At 37.2% G+C, this 20,334-nt stretch overlaps 1 protein-coding gene across 1 annotated transcript in view; it reads right to left on the bottom strand.

Annotated features, from left to right (window-relative positions):
- INO80 (INO80 complex subunit) overlaps window positions 1–20,334 on the bottom strand; it is a 71,548-nt gene that overhangs the window by 43,236 nt on the left and 7,978 nt on the right. The window contains exons 2-16 of the mRNA XM_010580083.1: window positions 17,440–17,625; window positions 16,397–16,563; window positions 16,244–16,311; window positions 14,612–14,773; window positions 12,659–12,779; window positions 11,144–11,358; window positions 10,049–10,102; window positions 7,743–7,946; window positions 6,266–6,461; window positions 6,002–6,069; window positions 5,466–5,675; window positions 4,828–4,908; window positions 3,523–3,618; window positions 1,177–1,236; window positions 416–558 (exon numbers count right to left, since the gene is read on the bottom strand). Coding sequence (XP_010578385.1) covers window positions 416–558; window positions 1,177–1,236; window positions 3,523–3,618; window positions 4,828–4,908; window positions 5,466–5,675; window positions 6,002–6,069; window positions 6,266–6,461; window positions 7,743–7,946; window positions 10,049–10,102; window positions 11,144–11,358; window positions 12,659–12,779; window positions 14,612–14,773; window positions 16,244–16,311; window positions 16,397–16,563; window positions 17,440–17,582 — 1,988 coding nt within the window. The 5' untranslated portion in view covers window positions 17,583–17,625. The remainder of the gene's footprint in view (window positions 1–415; window positions 559–1,176; window positions 1,237–3,522; window positions 3,619–4,827; window positions 4,909–5,465; window positions 5,676–6,001; window positions 6,070–6,265; window positions 6,462–7,742; window positions 7,947–10,048; window positions 10,103–11,143; window positions 11,359–12,658; window positions 12,780–14,611; window positions 14,774–16,243; window positions 16,312–16,396; window positions 16,564–17,439; window positions 17,626–20,334) is intronic.

Raw genomic sequence — 20,334 nt, 5'->3', positions numbered from 1 at the left:
GGAAGTACCACTGAAGAAGGAATCAAAATGATGCATTTAATGGAGCCCTTATAAGCAATATATGCTAAGGACTACAGACTGTTCACTAGGCAGAATTCTGTGAGTAGTCAGGAAAGAAGGTGCACAGCATTTCACACTGTTTTGTTTAACTATCCTGTACTCCATACAAGTTTCTGCTCCACAATTACTTTTTAATTACATTTTACATATTTGGAGAAGGAAAATCTAAATGCAAAAAACTAGTGGATCAATCCAGTGTCAGAGAGTTACACAGACGCTTAACTAGGTTAGACACTTAAAGGGTCTTACGTGTGTCAATTTTAATTTGAATAATTTATGTAATCTTGATGTTTTCTTGATACTCCTTCAAGAGGTTGATACAGAGGGAACATTTTGTTTCCAGTTAATTTATTACCTGGAGCTACTCTTGAGTGCTTGCGCTTCATCCAGCACCATATATTGCCACTTCACTCGCTGGAAGTACTTCACATCCTGTACCACTAGCTGGTAACTGGTAATGACCACGTGGAAAGGAGCATCCTGAGTATACAATGTCTTCTATAACCACAAAGTAAGAAACAAATGGCCACATAATGTAAATACATTGTGAAGAGTTCACTTATGTATACTGTAATTTCAGACTTCTGTTTCATAATCTTTCCTCATTATTACTGCATTTTTCCCCAGCTGACTTTTTAAATTAATTACAGCACAGTTATTCAACTGGTGGATCTGGACTTCAGCCCATTAGTCCCTGAACAATTTCAACTGCTTCATAATGTGCCAGACAAGACCCAGGCATTGAACCCTACAAAATACTGTTGTTAAATCAGGAACAATCTGACAGGCCTGCAGGGATGCTAGACTTGGGCATCCTGAGTTAGGTTACTCAAATAGAATAAACAGTCCTTGACACTGAAACTTCCTGCTTTATTTACAGAGCTCTAGTTTCTTCAGTTGAACTCCATACTGCCCTGAATTGCCCTGTTCTGTATTGCTCTCCACCACAGGAGAAGCGTTCTACCTCATTATCGTAATGAAAATGCTACTACATGGATGAAGAAACAGAACTCTGTATCCACACATCATTTAGCTTGGTGCCATGTAGCAACAGTTTCTGGTTTACTCTGCAGAAATAACAAAGATGGTCAAAGCACATGGGCATGCCGGTATTACCTGACTCCAGAACTTCCTGATCACCTTTCTATCATGGGGATTTCCCCAGTAAGGTAGCACCTGGAACAGTACAGAAGTAGAAAGACATTATTTTCAAATAAAGACATGCCTGCTCTAGAATTTTATACTATGTATTCTACAAAAATGAGAAAGACAGACTTCTTTCTCCAAAACAATGAAAACTGATATTGTCTTTCTTAACACAAAAATCAGAAAGGACTTAAAAATACTTAGAAACAGAGCATTCCAGGCAAAGGTATCAAGCAACTTATGCCTAGTACAAAGGCTAGATCAAGCTATGCTGAGAATCTCAAAATGCCCAGTAGTATATTACACCTTCTAGTCAGGTTTTTCTAAAAATTAAAAATTATGCTTTGCTTATGGCAGAAAGAGGTCTGCCCTCAACTGCTACAGTTAACCCTACAAGACCAGTGGGCTCGTCTTCTTGTTTAACACTCCCCATTGTCCCGTTGGTTTTGTATTTCAGAACTGTCCCCAAAAATTTGAGATAAAGTTAAAACATCTGGTCTGGACATATTTAATATAAGAATTTTAAAAAGTAAGCACTACTGCCAGAGAAATCCGTTAATCCATTTATAGCTCAGAATTTCAGGGGTCCTATTACTCTGAACAGATCTTTGCAATGCACTGAAACCAGTTACTGAGTAATAATACTGTACTGCCATCTTCTGTCTGATGAAAGGACTACACTCAACTAAGACTGGAAAGCGAGGAATGCTCGTTTGTGTGGTTGTGAAAGGTCTTAAACATCAAAGTGCCTTTAGTTGAGTATTCTTACAACTGTTCTGAAATAAGGATGGTAGTAAAAAAACAGACTAATCAAAAAGTTATTTGCCTTTTAGTTTACATATTCTGTCATGGACCTGAAGAAATTAATTCACTGTGATTTACTACAAGCATAATTGACTACATGCTTCTGTATGATTAGAAGCAGGAACAATACTGGTTGAAAAAGATTGATCGAAGTTGTAAACATGTGACAATCGTAAGTTTATAAAACTTCTTTTTAAAACATGTTCCGTTCCATACATGAGGTAAACATTATTATGCAATAAATCCAAAGAACAGCTATATAATGACAGAAACAGATTTTTTTTGTTTAAGTCAAAAAAGGGAAAATTATCTTTTCACAAGCATCCTGACTGCAGTTTTGAAACGTTTTCTGTATTTCATTCACGAGGAGAAACATAAACAGTTGCTTGCCTATTCTATGCAATGAACTGATTAAAGGAAATGGGAGAAAGTAAGTAGGTAGAATGGCCAACTGCTCTGATGTTTTCTATTCCAGGGTTTTTCATCAGGGCCCCTATTATTTTGGGCTATGCAATATATAAATGGATTATTTTTAGGTTTTTTTTTGAAGTGACTCCTCACTAACTTAAGCATTTCTAGTTATTCAACAGTTTCTTTGAAGTCTCAGTAATCACAGTTTATCCCAAAATATGTCACTCGAATCATTCAGTACAGAACTATGTTCTAGCACAACTTCGCCTCATACAGATACCTTAAACTATACACCACCATAGCCAACATACGGTCTCATCAGGGATCTGCAGAGCAAGCTATGTGGTAAAAGGCAAGTCCTTCTGACACTTTTGTCTCTTTAATTCTAAAATTTCAGCACTGTTTCAGCAGTACACGTTCTTTTCAAATCTTCCTTTGCAGTACTCCAATGTTTTCCACTGGGGAATAGGTAAGCAGCTTGGTTTTCAGTAACTGATTGTTCCTCGCTTTCTACCTTACTATGTTTTCACATTCACAATATACCTGAAGAACTCAATTTATTTTCTTCTAATCTTTTTGTTCTTATCTATTTGTGCCTCACTTCTCTCCTTTTTCTTGGTTACTGATTGTATGACTATGATCCTTCTATTTTTCTGTAGTAACAACTGCATTCTCTCTCCCTCTAATCTGTTTAGAGTTCATTTTTGTTCACATACAATATTTATCTTACACAAATTGATATGGGACTGAAAACACTGCTCTAACCCTAAAGACAGCATACAAGACTGAAATATTATTCTTGTATCTGCTGCCAGGCCCACATATTAGAGCTGAACATCCACTCCCTGCCCCGCTTCAATTCTTCACTGAGAAGGTGTCCTTAAGCTGATGCAGAATGAAAGTCTCATGATTCACGTAAGAACAATTTTTAAGTCCTAGATAATTGAATGCTCCAGAAAAAACAGGATGATGGAAAAAAAATATCAGAATCAGGCCCATTACAGAGTTTCAAATTCCAAGGTAATTAGGCAAAGAACTCAGGAGAACAGAACAGTTTGCTTTTGAGAAAACAGAAAGAACTTTCTTGCACGTGCTTATTACCTTAAATTTAGGTACAAATCTGGCAAACTCCTGGTGCCAGTTGTTAAGAGTAGAGGCAGGTGAAATTATTAAAAAAGGTCCCCAGATGTTCTCTCTCTGGAATACACACATTAAAAATAATAATAATAAAAAAGACACCTATAAATTAACTGAGGGGAAGGGATACAGAGACAGTTTGACATAGCTTTACAACTACTAAATGACAGTGCCTACATAAGAGAGGGAACTATATGCAACATAGCAAAACTTCCTCAAAGCACAGCAGGCTGATACAGAATCAAACAGAGCAAATCTAATGTTTAACTAAGACTTATTTCATAACAGCAAAATTGTCCCCAGAACAACCTCCTTTGTTTCTGAAAGTTGCCACCTTCACATTACTAACAGCCCCTTTCATTCTGGGGAGGAAAAGAACTTCAGGTGGCATTGGAAAGCTTTGCTCCATCAAATCACATTAGAATGCCCTCTGGTGAACAACAAAGTTGAACCATTAGTGTATTTGTAGTTACAACCTGGCCTGCATAAGGGAGAGCCAGAAAAAGTAAAAGCCCTGTGCAGGCTTCCAAAAATCTCAAGTTGCAGTGCAACAGGGAGACAAGACTATCTGTTATCCCTTCCACACAGATGAGCTCAAAAGCCTTTGGCTCTGCACACCCTTCCAGTATTGTGGCTGATAGTGCCAGTGAACTGGTATCAAAAGGAACATAAACAAATGCACATAATTGTCATTTAGTCACTACTGCAGCTAATTCTGCTTTCAGCATCACTTGGTTGATATCTCCTATTTAAGGCAAGTGACTGGATGCCAATCAAGACTTTTTTTTTTTTTTTAAGGTATTTATTTCTGCGTGAAGAAGTAAGCTCCTATTGCTTTTTCTGTTTTGTTTTGTCTGCCCTGGCACAGAAGAATCACTATGCTTCCTAAAGAAACCCCACTGAAATATGGAAATCCACACTGATTGCCATGAAGCTCAGAATTTTGGCTTCATTTCTACAAGTCTCTCTGATTTGTAGAACTCAGTGAACCAGGAAGTGTACAACTTGTTCTTTCACTACGCTTTCACATTCAGTGCAAGTGAAAAGATATTACTCTGTGAATAAATGAAAAATCTATTTTTATTTATATATATTTGTATATACATACACATACCCCCACACCCATTTCAAAGGCTCTGCTTTAAAACAAAATGGTAAAATGCCTTTTAAGACATTTAAGCTTTAAAATCCAGACTTTATTTCCGACGTGAGAAAAGTATGCATCTTCTATCAAGCATTCTGACCAGGAATAAGCTATAATCCACCTACCTCAGCCAGATGTGCAAGGAGAGCAATACTTTGTACTGTTTTACCCAGACCCATTTCATCTGCTAGGATTCCATTGATGCCCTGCAAAAGATCCATAAATGAACACCTTTACCTTACTACTTTCTAATCCAGCTGCCACTGAATTGAAGGGAAGCAGCCCCACTATAACAACCTGAAACACCTTATTGTCTCTTACAGCTTCGACTAAGAGATAATTTATCTGAACTGCACTTCCATTCATTTTTCAGTCTGATATTTTCCCTCAGCCTGTCTGCACTTTGAGATCACATTGTGAACTGGGTGCACACACAAGGGACAAGGTTGCCTGCAGTTTACCAGCTGACCCAAGCCTGAAACAGTATGCAGCTCTTGAGCAGCAAAAGTCTCCTCAGTGTATAATCTAAGTGCTAAACAGTAGTACAAACATATCTTGAACTTAATGCCCCATTCAAAGTTGTTATTTCCTAAATAATCAAGAATACTGATAGGTGGCTTACATAGTATTTTCCTTTCTCCTAAAGGCATTACAGATGGAGTATACACAGTCTATTTTTAAACCCGAGTTTTTTGACCAAGTTTACTCTTATGACTTAAACAATTCTAGAAATTTTAAAAATTTGCAAGATGTACTAAGATACCTGCTCATATAGGTTGGCCAGCCAATTCATGCCTTTCAGTTGGTAACCTTTCAGTTTTCCATTGAAAATTGTAGGCTGTGGAATATCTTCTCCTGCTCGGATAGATGGGTTTGCTAAACTGTAGCTCTCTCCAAAGCCAGTACCAGACTTGTTAGCAGCTCGTAAAGCAGCTGCCCGACTCTCTTTCGCATCTTCGTCAAATGATCTGGTCTAAACAGGAAGAGAAATATATGCATAAGATGACAAACATATTAACTTATCAAGAAACGGTATAGTAAAAGGCTTTACATTTCACATTAAGACATAGGATGTCTGCCAGAAACTAAAAGAAAACAAGCCTGTTCCTATAGCCCAAATCTTTATATTCTGGTTTTCTACCTGTTTAGCACAGAAAGTGGCAATGGAATTAAATTCAAATCTTGCACCCAGGATTAAACAAACCTACTTGACTTGGCTGCTTTGAAAGATCCTGGTTCTGTGGCCTCTACCGATTACTTTGCTTTCTCTTCTACTTCACAGATCCAAAGAATACATACCCGGGCCTGATGTATCTGGTAAGCATCCTCAGCATTCTTCAGAGCTTGGGCCTTGTAATAGTTACTATCTGAAAACAACATCTCCACGTTAGAGCTCTGCAGCAGTAACCACCCAAATTAACACACAGATAAATTCCAGTAATTATAGTAGTGCTTCTTACACAGAAAGATTTTGTGCTTAAAATTGTAAGTTTGCACAATAATGTGCAGAGTACAGTAACTTTCAAAAGAGTGCATGGGAAGGACTGTAGGTGAATCTCTTACCATAATCTTCTTGGGTGATGTTGACCACTACTCCTCCACCAATATCAATCTGCCTTTGGGTAGAGCTGTCTTCCAGTTTGCGTAGGATTTCTTCCTGTATTCCATCATGTCCAATATCTCGTTTACGACTCATAAAATGGGCATATAATTCAGTTTGTGTGATCAGGAAGTTAAGTTTTCGCTGCTGTCTCTTAGCCTAAGAGAAGAGCATTTACAAAAAACAGATGAAGGGGAAAAAACCAGGACAAAAGTTTAATGTTTAAAATATCATTAAAGAAAAAAAATTTTAATCTAATAATATATCAACAACTAATCTATCTAATTATGTTATGCACATCAGTGTGATATCAAAATGCTACAATGCTAGCTGCACATAAGAACACTGACCACCACCATAAACATCTATATTAAAATATAAAATTGCTGTAAATTAAAAGTTCTTTTAAATTCAGTAATCATCGCAAAGAATATCATAATCTAAGAAAAGAAAGTTTAGAAGTTTTGTTTACACTGAAAAATTAAAAGATCGACAAAAATAAACAGGATTCTAGTAGTCTACAGTGAAAGAACTGAACGGTTTAAAAAACACTCTCATGACAACCTAACTCCAACATTCTGTTATTTACTAGTAAAGAGAATTATGGTAGAATACGTGAAATACATCACTAGGTAATACAGTTGAGATATTAACATTGTTTGGTGTTCAGCAAGACACTCCAGAAACTCTGTTCGTTCTCAGGCTCTGGTTTAAAAAATGCTATAGTTAGAAGTTGCCTATTAATCCAAGTCAGCTGAAACCTTCATAAAATGCTTATGAATTTGCAAGAATGAGAGGAACGCAATAAATAAAAGCATAATTTAAGCATAAAACTGAACGTAAGGTCAACCTTAGCTCATCACTGCACATGCAAAGTAACAACCATAAATCCACTAGAGAGCTTTGGCAAGGAAGCTTTTTCTTAAATTCAACCCCTATTACTCTGTAAGGGAGTCCATGAAGCTGTCACTTAGCCAATAAAAAAGCAATCACAGAAAAATTCTGTGCCCTATATATAAATTACAATATCAGTTTACAGCAGAGGAAAAAGTGGGGGGTGGGTGGGGAGAAAATTCAATGTGAATGAAAAGGTGGCTTGCCTTCTGGACCCAGGATGATGTACAAACCATCACAAGAGGTGGCCCTTACCAGCACTGAGTTACCTATGTCTGTAAGACACGCATTGCTTCTCTAATCCCTTCCTCCATTTCACTCACTTGTAAAGAATTTATGCAGTTTGAAGACTTTTTTTAATCACCTCCAGCTAACATTAGAAGAATTATGTAGAGAATTTTAAGATAGCAGAGGAAATACATGGAATACCACTGGAACAGAACAAATAGCTGAATTTCATGGCCTGGATTCAGAAACTCAAATTATATGGTCACTTCTGTGTCTCCTCAACAGGTTAATTATCAGCAATCTGCATTTTTGCTGTACCTCTCTCATCTCCTCATCCAGCTTGCGTTGCTCCAGAGCCTCTTTCTCAGCTCGTTTACGATGTTCTTTTTCCACCTTTTCATACTTTTTCCAATACAGAAGCATCTCCTTGGTAAGACGACGTGCCCGTGGTAGAGTTTCCTTACAGTTTTTCTGGGCCTGGATAGCAGCTCGACGTACCTCCCTCATGCACTGATGGGCAAGCTAGAGAGAAATAAGGTTTTGGAAACGGTGGTAAAATGGGCAGATTTTAAAGAAAGCCAGCAATAAACAACTTCAAAGTTAATTATAACCAAATCTGATCCTTCAGAAGAGAAGAAACTGTGATACTTTACTCAGCAGTAACGCTTCTGAAATGGCATGAGAGAACATGAACTTCCAAAAACCTCCTGAGATGGTGGAGAAGCCAAAACCTGAAGACAGTTTCAGCATGGCATGGCACTTAAGGGATTGATCTGGTGGGTAGGTCCTTGAAAGGGACTCAGGAGATCAGAGTTCACGGCCTGCCTGCAACTCTCACTCACCCATTCTAGACACTTTTCTGTGGTTCTTTTCTCACTGTTTTAATAAGGCTGCTGCAATAGCAGTATTGGTGGAACACAATCCCATTCACTGAAAAGTAGGGGAGTATCCTACAATTTTGCTACCATCTCATGATGAACTATTAATACAATGTAATTTTTTGTTCCAGTACAAATAAATTCATGCCATTGTCACAATGGTCAAAATTGCTGGGTTTGATGTTTGTGACGTTTTTTTCCCTCCACTAAAATTTGCACATCAACAATTCCAACACACAGAGTTTAAATGATCAAACAAAAGAAAGAAAAAAAAGTGGAATTTCAAAACCTCTAAGTCTGCTGCATCACTCACTTGCTAAAATGCAATTTGTGATACTTACAAATACAATAATCACAGGCTATTTGCCCAGACATCACAAAGAAATCCAGTATCTGCTAGCTAAGGAGGACCATAGTAGAGAACCTACCTACAGCAACATTTCTTAAATATATACATGCAGGTTCTGTTTTCTGCATCCCTTACATGGAAAATGCTCCCTTTCTTGATAATGTATATACAGAATGGAAAATTTCCTACATCATCTTGTCTCTGACGATTCTCAGCCATATACTTGACTAACTTTTCATTAGCCATGTAAATGAATCAGACACTTGAGCGTAACACTTGAAAAATGCAGAGAAAGCCATTACCAAGTGTTCCTAAAGTAAAGCCTTCTAGAAACAATGACAATTCTCAGAGAAGACTCTGATTAGGAGATAAATTCCTTTGCAATCACTTAAGCAGAAAATTGTTCTATTTTTTATCTTGCCTCCTATATATATTTATGTAAATTAACACATTTAATATTCCAAGAGCCCTTTTGATTTGAACAAGAATGCTTAAACCAGCAAATTCTAGCTAGTCGGTAGATGGGCAGTTCAAAAGCCAACAAAGTCTTTAATTTATTGTATCAAAGATCAGGAAATTAAAAATGTACAAACTGAATCTTATGAAAGCCAAAAGGATCTCATGAAAGAAATTCATGTTGCTCGCTTCATCTGTTGCTTATTGTCCTGGTTTCAGCTGGGATAGAGTTAACTGTCTTCCTAGTAGCTGGTACAGTGCTATGTTTTGAGTTCAGTATGTGAAGAATGTTGATAACACTGATGTTTTCAGTTGTTGCTCAGTAGTGTTTAGACTATAGTCAAGGATTTTTCAGCTTCTCATGCCCAGCCAGGGCACCTGACCCAAACTGGCCAACAGTGTATTCCATACCATGGGACGTCCCATCTAGTTTAGGAACTGGGAAGTGGGGGGCGGGGAATCGCTGCTCGGGGACTGGCTGGGTGTCGGTCAGCGGGGGGTGAGCAATTGCCCTGCGCATCATTTGTACATTTCAATCCTTTTATTACTACTGCTGTCACTTTATTAGTGTTATCATTATCATTATTAGTTTCTTCTTTTCTGTTCTATTAAGCCGTTCTTATCTCAACCCATGAGTTTTACTTCTTTTCCCGATTTTCTCCCCCAACCCACTGGATGGGGGGGAGTGAGTGAGTGAGCGGCTGCGTGGTGCTTAGTTGCTGGCTGGGGTTAAACCACAACACTTATGACAAATGCCAAAATGACACATCTAAAAAATGAAAAGCCTTACACTAAATGACAAATTACTTCTATACAGTGCTTTCTACTATACTGCTCTGCTAGTATAGTCAGTATTATAAGAAACAGAAGAAACATAAAGACATTACAGTTGGCTTATTACATCCAGTACAAGTAATAGTATAAAGCTAAACAACACCTACCTTTTTGCTGTTGGTTAGGAAAAGGTTGCGGGCGGAGGCTTTTTGTTTGTATGCCTATAAAAGAATACCATCTTAATTAGTTAAAGGGTAATTGCTTCACAGTATTTGAAAAGGTCACTATCCAGTCTTCAGCAGATACATGTGCCAACTTCAGCCATGCACACTATTGTATAATTGGGTACAGGTACTGTAAGTATTTTTCATTTTGACTGAAACAGCTTTTCATCCTTAATTATTAAAGGCGTACATAAACGTATTCCAGCTCCTGAAGGAAGAGTGTAAAACACCTCCCTTTACAGGATCATTTCTTTAATTACTACTATTGGAAAGCAGGGTTCTTCTATTCCACTGTTATCACTGACGTAAACAAGAAAAATTTCCACTGTTTCCCAAGAATTAATGTAGATCCTACATTCTTCACATGATCAAAATCAGTCTTTTGAAAAAATAAGGTCTATCACATTGCACATATCCTTTGCCTGGCTTACAAGTTCATAAAGGATGATACAGCCATCACTCATATTCAACTTCCTAGAATTCAAAGTCCGTTGACTATGAACTCCAAAGAGAAAATTGTAAGGTCCACTCTGATCACATCTCAGAAAACTAGCAACAGTGAACCCAGCTTTCTATTTCAAATGTGCCTGTAGCTTGTCCTGTAAATGATACAAACACTCTTCCCTAGACTGTTTCTGAAATAAGCTTCAAAAAACACGTGTGCTACAACGATTGAAACGCTCCTTTTCTGAACTTTATGTAAAACCTAGATATTGGTTTACTCTACATTGCTATCCTGTAGATTACTAGGAATACCTGCTAGAGCTTACTGTATTATTCACAGAAAAGGGTTGAATAGCCAAATGAAAGCAGTGGCAAAGCACTGCATGATCCATTTAGCTATCACTGGTGATAAGAAATTTGAACTACACTTTGCTTAGGGAGTACCGAATATCTATCCGTTTGGTCATTAATGACCACCAGAAAAATCAGGTCTTACTTCACCCTGTTTTTCCAAGTGTCAACTCCCCACTAAGTTAATTTTCTATTTCACTTTCTTGTTATCATCACTGATCTAGTGCCATTAGCCAAGCTCACCTTTGGCAACTCCTTTTTAACAATGCTAAGCCACACTTTCCGCCGACGTGCATTCAGTTGCTCAATAGTCAAATGCTTTTTCTTGGACCCAGGTGGTGGTGTGTCATGAGAAAACTTGGCAAAAACTTTGGTCTGGTGATGGTGGCGTCGTGGTGACTCTTCTGAAGAGAGTTCTTCATCCCGCCTCCTCTTTTTCTTTACTTTTTTCAACTTGCCTGCATGACAACAAGGATCATACATTTATTTATTTTTTTTTTAATTTTTTTGGATACATTTAGTCAGGTATCTTTCCTGAGTAAACTATCCCAGTCAATTTATGTGTAGAACCAACAAAAAAGCCAAACTTATCCATGTTTGCCAATTCTGGTACCATCCATTTATCATATTAGGTATTTCCTCATTACTTTATAATGGAAAGGTTTTCCTGTTTAATAAATAGAGTGGATAAATGCAATTTTTTCACCCAGGGAAAGATGCCTTAGGAATTAAAATGTCTGGGACCTGGTGCAATGTTTCATGATTTGTGGGAAAATTCTACTCAAACACATGTAAAGTTAAGATATTTAAAGGTAACAACACTAGCATTTGGTAGGATAAGTCTCAAACCAAACTTCTCAGCAGTTGAAAGAGATTGGCATGTTATCATGTATTACAGATACTAGTTTTCAGAGGAAATTGATACTGGTATCAGATATTAAAAATATTCATTGTGAGTATGCAAAATCATGGATGCTGCAAGATTAGTTAAGACAAAAAAAAAATACACAGTTAAAGGAACTTGCAGAAAGATAGGAAGGAAGGAAGACCAAAATAGCCCCCTTAAAACACAGCTCAAACCTAAGTACTTGCACTAGACAGAATTCACCTTACTCTGACAGTTCATAGCCTTCTCTTCCTGCTTCCTTACAGATCTACAGCTGCTGCCAGCTCAATCAAGAAAGGAAACTGTACTTCCTGGCAAACATGCATCTGAGAAACTCCAGCTGAAAGGTTACAGCAGTAATTCTATTTTAACTCACACTGGACATAAATTCTGAGTTCCCTCTAATTTCCAGAAAACACTCTCACTCCCTATCATTTCTTGTTCACTAGAATTATATATTAAGGAATAAATGCAGCAGGTACTGTGTAAATTCTTACATTTTTCAAGGAACTATACTGTTTTCAAAAAACTCTGACTAAATGGACCATGATATACAACGGTATTTATGGATTCCAAAGCAATGAATAAAGCTCTAAGATACTTACTGCATAACTCTTTCATTCTAGATTCAGAGGCCCACAAAGAAAATCTAAAGCCATGAACTCTCAATTCACACTCCTCCTTTTCACCCCAGCTTTCTAGAAGCCAGAAGATAAAGCACAGTATTTTCTGAAGATTTTTTCTTTGACTGAATTGGGTATTTCCATGCAAAACCCAAAAGTTTTGAACATTTCTGTTTCTTCAAAGGAAATAATGCAGGAGGTAAGTTTAATCACAGCAGCCATTTAAAAACAAAAGGTTAGCGACTTTACCTTTCAATTTTTTCTCTTCTTTAAACTTCTTCTTCTTGGGCCCTAGCAGGTGGCGCTGCTGCTCGTAGTAAGGATCATGTGTAGACAGCAGTCCTGCACTGTAGTACTGATATTGCTGCAACTGAAGTGGATGTAAATGAGCACAGTAATGGAAAACAGATATAGCAGATAACAGAGATAGCAGGTAAACAAGTTCAGATCCTGATCACAAATAAGAGATGAGAAAACATGCAATTCTCCATATTTAGCATTGTTATCAAGGATCATACAGCATCCAAAGTGAAACCACTGCTCCCAGAGGTGGCCTCCAAGTTCTACACTGGGATCCAAGCCTACCCAGTTAAGTAAGATTGGAAAAGCGGGCAGGGAAGCTTACTCTTTCAAAACATACTGCTCTATCTTTTCCATATGAGTGCTGCCCAGCAAGACAGCACATTACATGAAGTGGTCCAATCATGGACCTCCTGTATGTTTTGCTCGCATTCCCAAACTACATACATGTTCTACTTTATCATTCCAAAGGATGTAAAAGGACGGGTTTAGATAAAATGCATTTAAAAGATTTCCACAGGGACAAACAACTTGAACATTCAGATTGTCAAGTAAAAACACAGCTGCCTCAGCACTTTTTTCCCCAAATTATCAAAAAAGTCAGTATATTTCAAGCATTATTCAACTAAAATATTAAAGAACTATACACAGGTTACGTATAAACGGGCAAATTAAAGACAGTACAGGTCAGAAATTGACTATTTAAAACCCAAGCATACTATTAAGTCAAAAAGATTTTTGAAAGGTGAGAACATCAGCATAAACAAACTGTTGTGTACAAATGTGTTGTCCCCCCCCCCCCCCCGCCCCAATAACTGTGTACTGCTGATCCAACAATACCCTGGTTATTTCCACTGGATATTATTTCTTACTAGTCTGGAAATAAATATTTGTGTAAAATCTAACAGAAGTTATGACATGTAAAAATTGGGTGTATTAATATTTGTGTAGTTATGTAACATTTCAAGAAGCTAACACAATCTTGGTTTAGAACTTAACAAGTAAACAAAGGAAAGAAGTGGACAGAAACAAAAACCTGGGTGGGAAAATATTTCTTCAATCTTCTGGAGAAATTTCAAAAGAATATGAAACAAGAAGACAAATTTTAATTTCAGACACATCCTCTGATAGCAGAATAGGATGACTTCATCTGATACTACTTTCTGGTGCAATTCAAAACAGCCATGAAAATAATTTCTGCAAAAGCCCTTATAATTTGAAGAAATATTAGAATCAAAACAGTCATAGAATTTGGCCTAATATTAAGAAAAATGCAGCAGACTACTTTCTTATAAGAAGGGAAAAAAGAGAGTATGAGAAGAAAACCCAGAATAAAAAAGAAAGGCAAGAAAGAAAAAAAGAAAATCAAGTAAAACCCCAAAGAATGACAGAAAACAATAAGGAAGAAAACTAGGAGCTCCCTTTCAAGAAGGTAAACATCGCCTTACTACTCATCACCTCAATGATGATGCAAGTATACTGCTTTAGGTTTAAATACACAATTTTAGTCTTGAACAGTAGCTACTACCTCTATTAGAATTTAACCCACAGCACCTCAGTTTTCATATATCTTATGCAAATCTTGCATTCTAGCACCCTATATTTGCTCTAGTGACTGGGACAGAGTGCTGTGGAAGCTATATATAACACGTGCCGGTACTAGCTACATAAATTATTCACAGATTCTCGGCATAAAGCATCAACAGCTTTTCAGGCTGTATGTAATTAATTAAATAAACCTTGTCTGAAACTGATGTTAGATTGTTCTAGTCTACGAAACAACAGCATATTTTCCAGTCCACAAAATATTATGGGTTTTGATAAAAATGTAAGAGCAGTTAAGATAATGCAGTTAAAGGAAAGAATAAAAATCAAGGAAATATACAACTTCTGGACTTTTACCTCTTTGTCTTTGCTATATTTACTTTGATGCAGTTTCTTATATTTGTGTAATCGCAGCATATTGTGAAGTTCCTCCCTTGAAAGAGAAAATTCTTCTTCCTCCTCTCCATCCTCATCGCTTGGTGAATCTGTGTCACTGGAGTCATCACTCAGAAGGATACTCTAACAAGAATAAATGAAAACTAATTTAACAATCACAAGTCCCTGTACTGAGTTGTTTATTTATGCAAAGCACTCTTGAGCCTTTACCTAATAAAGGGCTGCGGGTCTGGCCCAACAACAATACTTAGCATTTACAAACTGTCTTCCATCTGAAATGCCTCAAATAGAAAATAGTTTTCTGAGCTACAGTGCTGTGTAGCAGTGAATACGATACACATTTTATGATGTGGGGCGAGGCAGTTTTCTGTTAGTTTGGCGATGTTAAGTAATTTTAGAACCCACTTCTGTTTGTGGTCTCAGAAAAGCAGCAGTGAGAAAATCCAGGATACCAGTAGGGGCATTTTGTGATGTATGGTTGCAGGTGCTTTCCTACCCCATTTGTAGTTTGTCCTGCTATTCTACCACTTCCACCTGCATCAGTTGCAGCAGCTTTGGGTCTTATCTGACCTCTTGGCAACTGTTTTTGCTAACTAAGGCTACAGTACAATGAAAATGCAAAGATGGCATAAAGCCACCATTCCAACTCTCTCCTTTCATCCTTATTTGGACCTTGTACTGAGTTCATCTTAGAAACAAATTTTCAGCCGAGTCCCAAACGTCCATTTAATATATTGCATAACACATAATGTTAATTTGGACAGTGTACTAAAATTACTTCAAGTTTCTGAACGTATACTCACTGTGAAATTTAACTAAAATGCTGCTGCTCACCAAAACTGAAATGCGTACTGTCCATTTTGCTACACAATGAAAATGAGAGCCTCAAATCTACAGAGACTATAATTCTATTTTGTTCTACGCAAAGTCTAATACAACATTCATTATCAACTATCACATACTCTTCTTTCTTTGCATTTCCAAGATGAGAAGCCTCTGTAGAATGTATTTTTTGCTTTGGTAAGTGTTTTTCCTTAATGTAAAAAAAACCCAACCAAACCACCCGAATAATATTCCATTCCTTTCTTCTTAGCAAGGGACGCTAGCTCCAGTTAGTTCAAAAAAAACCAACAGTGCAGCAAACAACAAGCCAATATAGAACAAGACTAAGGAATTCATTTGGAGCCCTCTTTTCAGCAACACAAGATACTACATCTCTATACCACCTTATGCCTCTATTTCAGTGAGACTTTTGCATCAACTAATTTGCATCACATGATTTAGGGCAGCTCTTAAAACACATTAGTCTAGCTTTCTGAGCTCTCAGTAGTACATATAAAGTAAAATTAAATGGATTACTGAGATGAGAACAAACTTAATGCAAACTTACTGTATTTGGAAATTGTATTTGTAATTTGTGATAATGCTCTGACCAGTGCTCAACTTACTTTCTTGTTGCTGCCTGCTTTTTTACATGTTTCTATAATCTACATCAGGTGACAAGATGGAATGACTCACCACTGTCTACAGGGTGATGACTGGAACTCTACTCACAGACTTCATAATAGCTGTACTTCTTTCCAATATTCTTACCTTCAACCACTTTCTGCTTTTCTTCAGCTTGGAAAAGTTATACAAGCTCCCTTTTTCAGACTTTGGTTCTGTTTAGGGGAAAAAAAAAAAAACCATCTTAAGAAATAATGCTTTTCCCAAAGAAAGCAGAGATTCGACCTAGTGCATGCCTACCTGGCTGCAGTACTCCATTCAGGGAATGTGTGTTCAGCATCCCAGAATTCCCTGCTCCAGAAGACTCCCCAAGCAAAGAGTTTGGAGGCTCTTCCTTAATTTGCATCAGGGGATCCCCAGACTGAGGCAGCAAAGGATTGTCATCCAATCCATCTTCACTTTCATCACTGCAAGAAGATAGGTAATATGATGACAATGAAAGGAAATATTCAAATGAGGAGATGCCCATGCAACTTTCTTACATGTGGCCATTTGTCTAAAGGTTTGAGAATTGAGACAGCTTCAGATGTAATTTTACATATTTGAAATATTGCTGTTAATAATTTCCTATTAACCCCTCAGCAGTAATCATCAGACCAGCCTGGCTATGCTATCAACCTACACCTTCAGTCTTTAACCAGGTATCTAATTTGAGGCACATGAACTAAGCAAGAAACTAATATCAAGTCAAGCCAAAGCACAATATTGTCATCCTCAGCACTACTGTACATGTGAGAAATAAAAAGCTATACTTTTTCTACTCCTTGTGTGGATCTTACTACATGCTTGTTAATATACCTTTATCTATTACCCATACAGTTTTCAGTTCTGTAACTCTACAATTCCAAAACACTGATGAAATTAAATGTAAATTGTTTTGGGACAGAAATGTGCCTTGATGACTCACTTCTCATTGCTACAACTAACCTACTTATAAATTTTGTGTCGGATGGCAATCTTTGCATTTCACTTACGCCTAACAGGCCATGTGCCTGAAAAATCGACTTAGTGCTGCTTCATCCTACTTTTTGCAGACAAAGAAAGTTTTGGTCACTCAGCTATGAAAAAGAGCTTTAAAACTTCGTGCTAATTTGTACGTGGGCTGGCAACACACTGAGTTATCAGTGTGAGCTAAGAGAAGCACAGTCCAAAATCTTTAAAGGAGAGTTTATAATGAACAAGTCACTACTAAATCCTTAATATGGTGTTGCCTGGGAAAAAAATAATGAAAATGCTTATCTTTCCTTGGTATTCCTAAGGGAAAATGGAAAAGGTTTTGGTACCTTGATATAGTCCTGTTAAAGATGGCAGATGTCTGTCGTAAAAACTGATCCAGTCGCAGAGCTTTCTCCAGATATTGCAAGTAAAGGGGTTTTGCCAGCTCTGAGCAGCTGCCATCCTCCCTGGCACCCAGCTCTGAGGCCATAGAACAAACTTCTCCTCATGCACAGGTGCCTCTGAACACACAGCTGTCAAGAAGAAACAACAGTCATCACCACCACCACCTCTGAAAGGAACGAACATGGTGAGCAGGCAAATCTACTGCACGCAACACCAAACGCTAATATTTCACAGAACACATAACCAAGATTGTTCTTGGCAAAAAGCTTAGGTTGCAGTTAATAGATATATTAAACAAACAAACAGAAATTCACATTAAACTTTCCACCACGACATTACCACAGCCAAAACCTAGATTCTTAATTTTGTTTTATGACTTCGTGGATGCCATTTGATAGGAATGAGCACTGCACTGACCTAGTATGATAATCCAAGTGGTGACATAAAAATGCAAAGTACAACGAAGCCAGTCCTTGAACATTTAAAGTAAACTTTCATCACTATGAAAGATAACATGCTTAACTCTGGACAGAGGGCAGACGTGCATCATGAAAGCTGAATGAAAGCAATTAAATTATTATTCTTAAGTTGAATCATATATATAAACTTACTCCAAAAAGGAAGACCTACTGAAAATAACTGTTCTTCTGTTGTTTTTACCATTCAGTTCACAGCTGCAGTCTAAAGAATACTTGCAAGACACTTCCTTTACTTTAAAGCCAAGCTACTCTTACAATACTCAGAACATAGCTGTTACCTGTTGACAAACAAGCTACAAATACTTGACCAAAAAAAATTCTGTTCTAAAATTCAACTGTTATCTTTATTAAAGTAACACATAACTAGCAATTTATTACATACTTTTTATCTTTACAAATTTAGAACATACTCTAGCTTTATGTTTTTTCAACTAGTAAAAATAGCCTGCCAGATTTTCATTTTTTGTTTTCAGGATTTTAGATTCTTTAAAAAACAAACATATCCTCCCTGCAATATTTGCATAATACATACTTTAGAAACAAAGCTATCGAAACATTTTATTGTTTTGTCAACTGCAGTTCTATTTTCCTTCAACTACAAAAGATGTCATAACAACTGTAACAGTAATAGCTCTGTCAACTGGAATTTTCTTTGATGACACAAGATGCCATCATTGTTATAATAATAGTGAGAAAGATAATTTTAAATTATTTCCAAAGTCACAGTTGGCGCTATATAAACGAAATTGCTGTCAATACCCTAAGTATGGTAATATTTACTAATAAATAAATGCCTTAAGCTTTTGCTTCTGGTGGACAACAAAAAAAAAACCAGTCAGCTTTTCTAAGACTTTGAATAATTTGTTCTTCTGAAGATTCTTCTGGTTTCTATCACTTCTTAAAGATACTACAAAACCTGAAGCAAACTTCACATTAATTTACTTCAATTATCAAAATGTAAATGACTAAATTGTTTTAAGCTTATGTAAGCGAAAACACAGATTGAGTTTCTGATCTTCAAATCATTCTCTTCATGTATACAGTCCGAAAACCAGCACCTAAATTTTTCCAAGTCTTTTATCCTCAAAAATTACAGAACAGATCCAGAACTTCTCAAGTTACAAAAAACTATGATAAGCAATTACCACCTTGCGACTAATGGCTGTGGTTGAACAAGAGCAAATTTTATTATTTCTTAATGAACACCTAGCCTTGAGTTAACATCTTTACCCATACAGAATAAAAAACAGCATGCCAGAACTTGTTAGACAGGCTAACGGCCCTCATTTAAAAATTATTTTTAGACTGAAGCGATCTAGGTTCAGCTTTCTGTATGCTAGATTTTCATACACCTGACAGCAACGAAATGATTGACGTCTGTTACCAAATACCCCTTTCCAGAAGAAGTTAAGAGACAGAACAAAGCACCTGAAAGCTTTCCCTGTAAAGGTATTAAGATTCATGTTTTCCAAGAAACTTTCATCTACATATGTCATATTGCTTAACAGCCATCTGAAAAAACACATCCTAAAATAAAAAACTGTCTTCCAAGAGACAGGGCCATGAAGAAAGTAAAGAGTTTAGAAAACAAGAGGAAACATGAACCTTGTGTCTCTGATGGAAGAAATCATTTAGGATGGTATAGAAAAGGACACCAAGAAGGTGAAAGTGGTTTTCCTTCAGATCACCAATAAAAATTATATATATTATAGGAGCAAGATTCAATCCCTCATATCATACCAGAAAAAGTACGGTGATCCCTTTTATCACTCCATTTCAAAATGTATCCGTGTCCTGGTTTCAGCTAGGATAAAGTTAATTTTCTTTCTAGTAGGTGGCATAGTATTATGTTTTGGGTTTAGTATGAGAATAATGTTGATATCACACTGACGTTTTCAGTTGTTGCTAAGTAGTGTTTAGACTAAGTCAAGGGTTTTTCAGCTTCTCATGCCCAGCCAGCAAGAAGACTGGAAGGGCACAAGAAATTGGGAGGGGACACAGCCAGGACAGCTGACCCAAATTGGCCAAAGGGATATTCCATACCATGTGATGTCATGTCCCATATATAAACGGGGGGAGTTGGCCGGGGAGGGATCGCTGCTCGGGAACTAACTGGGCATCGGTCAGCAAGTGGTGAGCAATTGCATTGTGCATCACTTGTTTTGTATATTCCAATTCTTTTATTATCATTATTGTCATTTTATTACTGTTACTATTATCACTATTATTTTCTTCCTTTCTGTCCTATTAAACTGTCTTTATCTCAACCCACATGTTTTACCTTTTTTCACTGATTCTCTCCCTCATCCCACTGGGGGGGGGGGGGGGGGGGGGGGGGCGACTGGTGGGGTGCTTTGT

This window comes from Haliaeetus leucocephalus, unplaced genomic scaffold (genome assembly GCF_000737465.1).
Source record: "Haliaeetus leucocephalus isolate CR32 unplaced genomic scaffold, Haliaeetus_leucocephalus-4.0 Scaffold696, whole genome shotgun sequence".
Classification (NCBI taxonomy): Eukaryota; Metazoa; Chordata; class Aves; order Accipitriformes; family Accipitridae; genus Haliaeetus; species Haliaeetus leucocephalus.
Note: the sequence above shows the minus strand (reverse complement) of the source record. Positions and strands in the feature narration are given on the sequence as shown.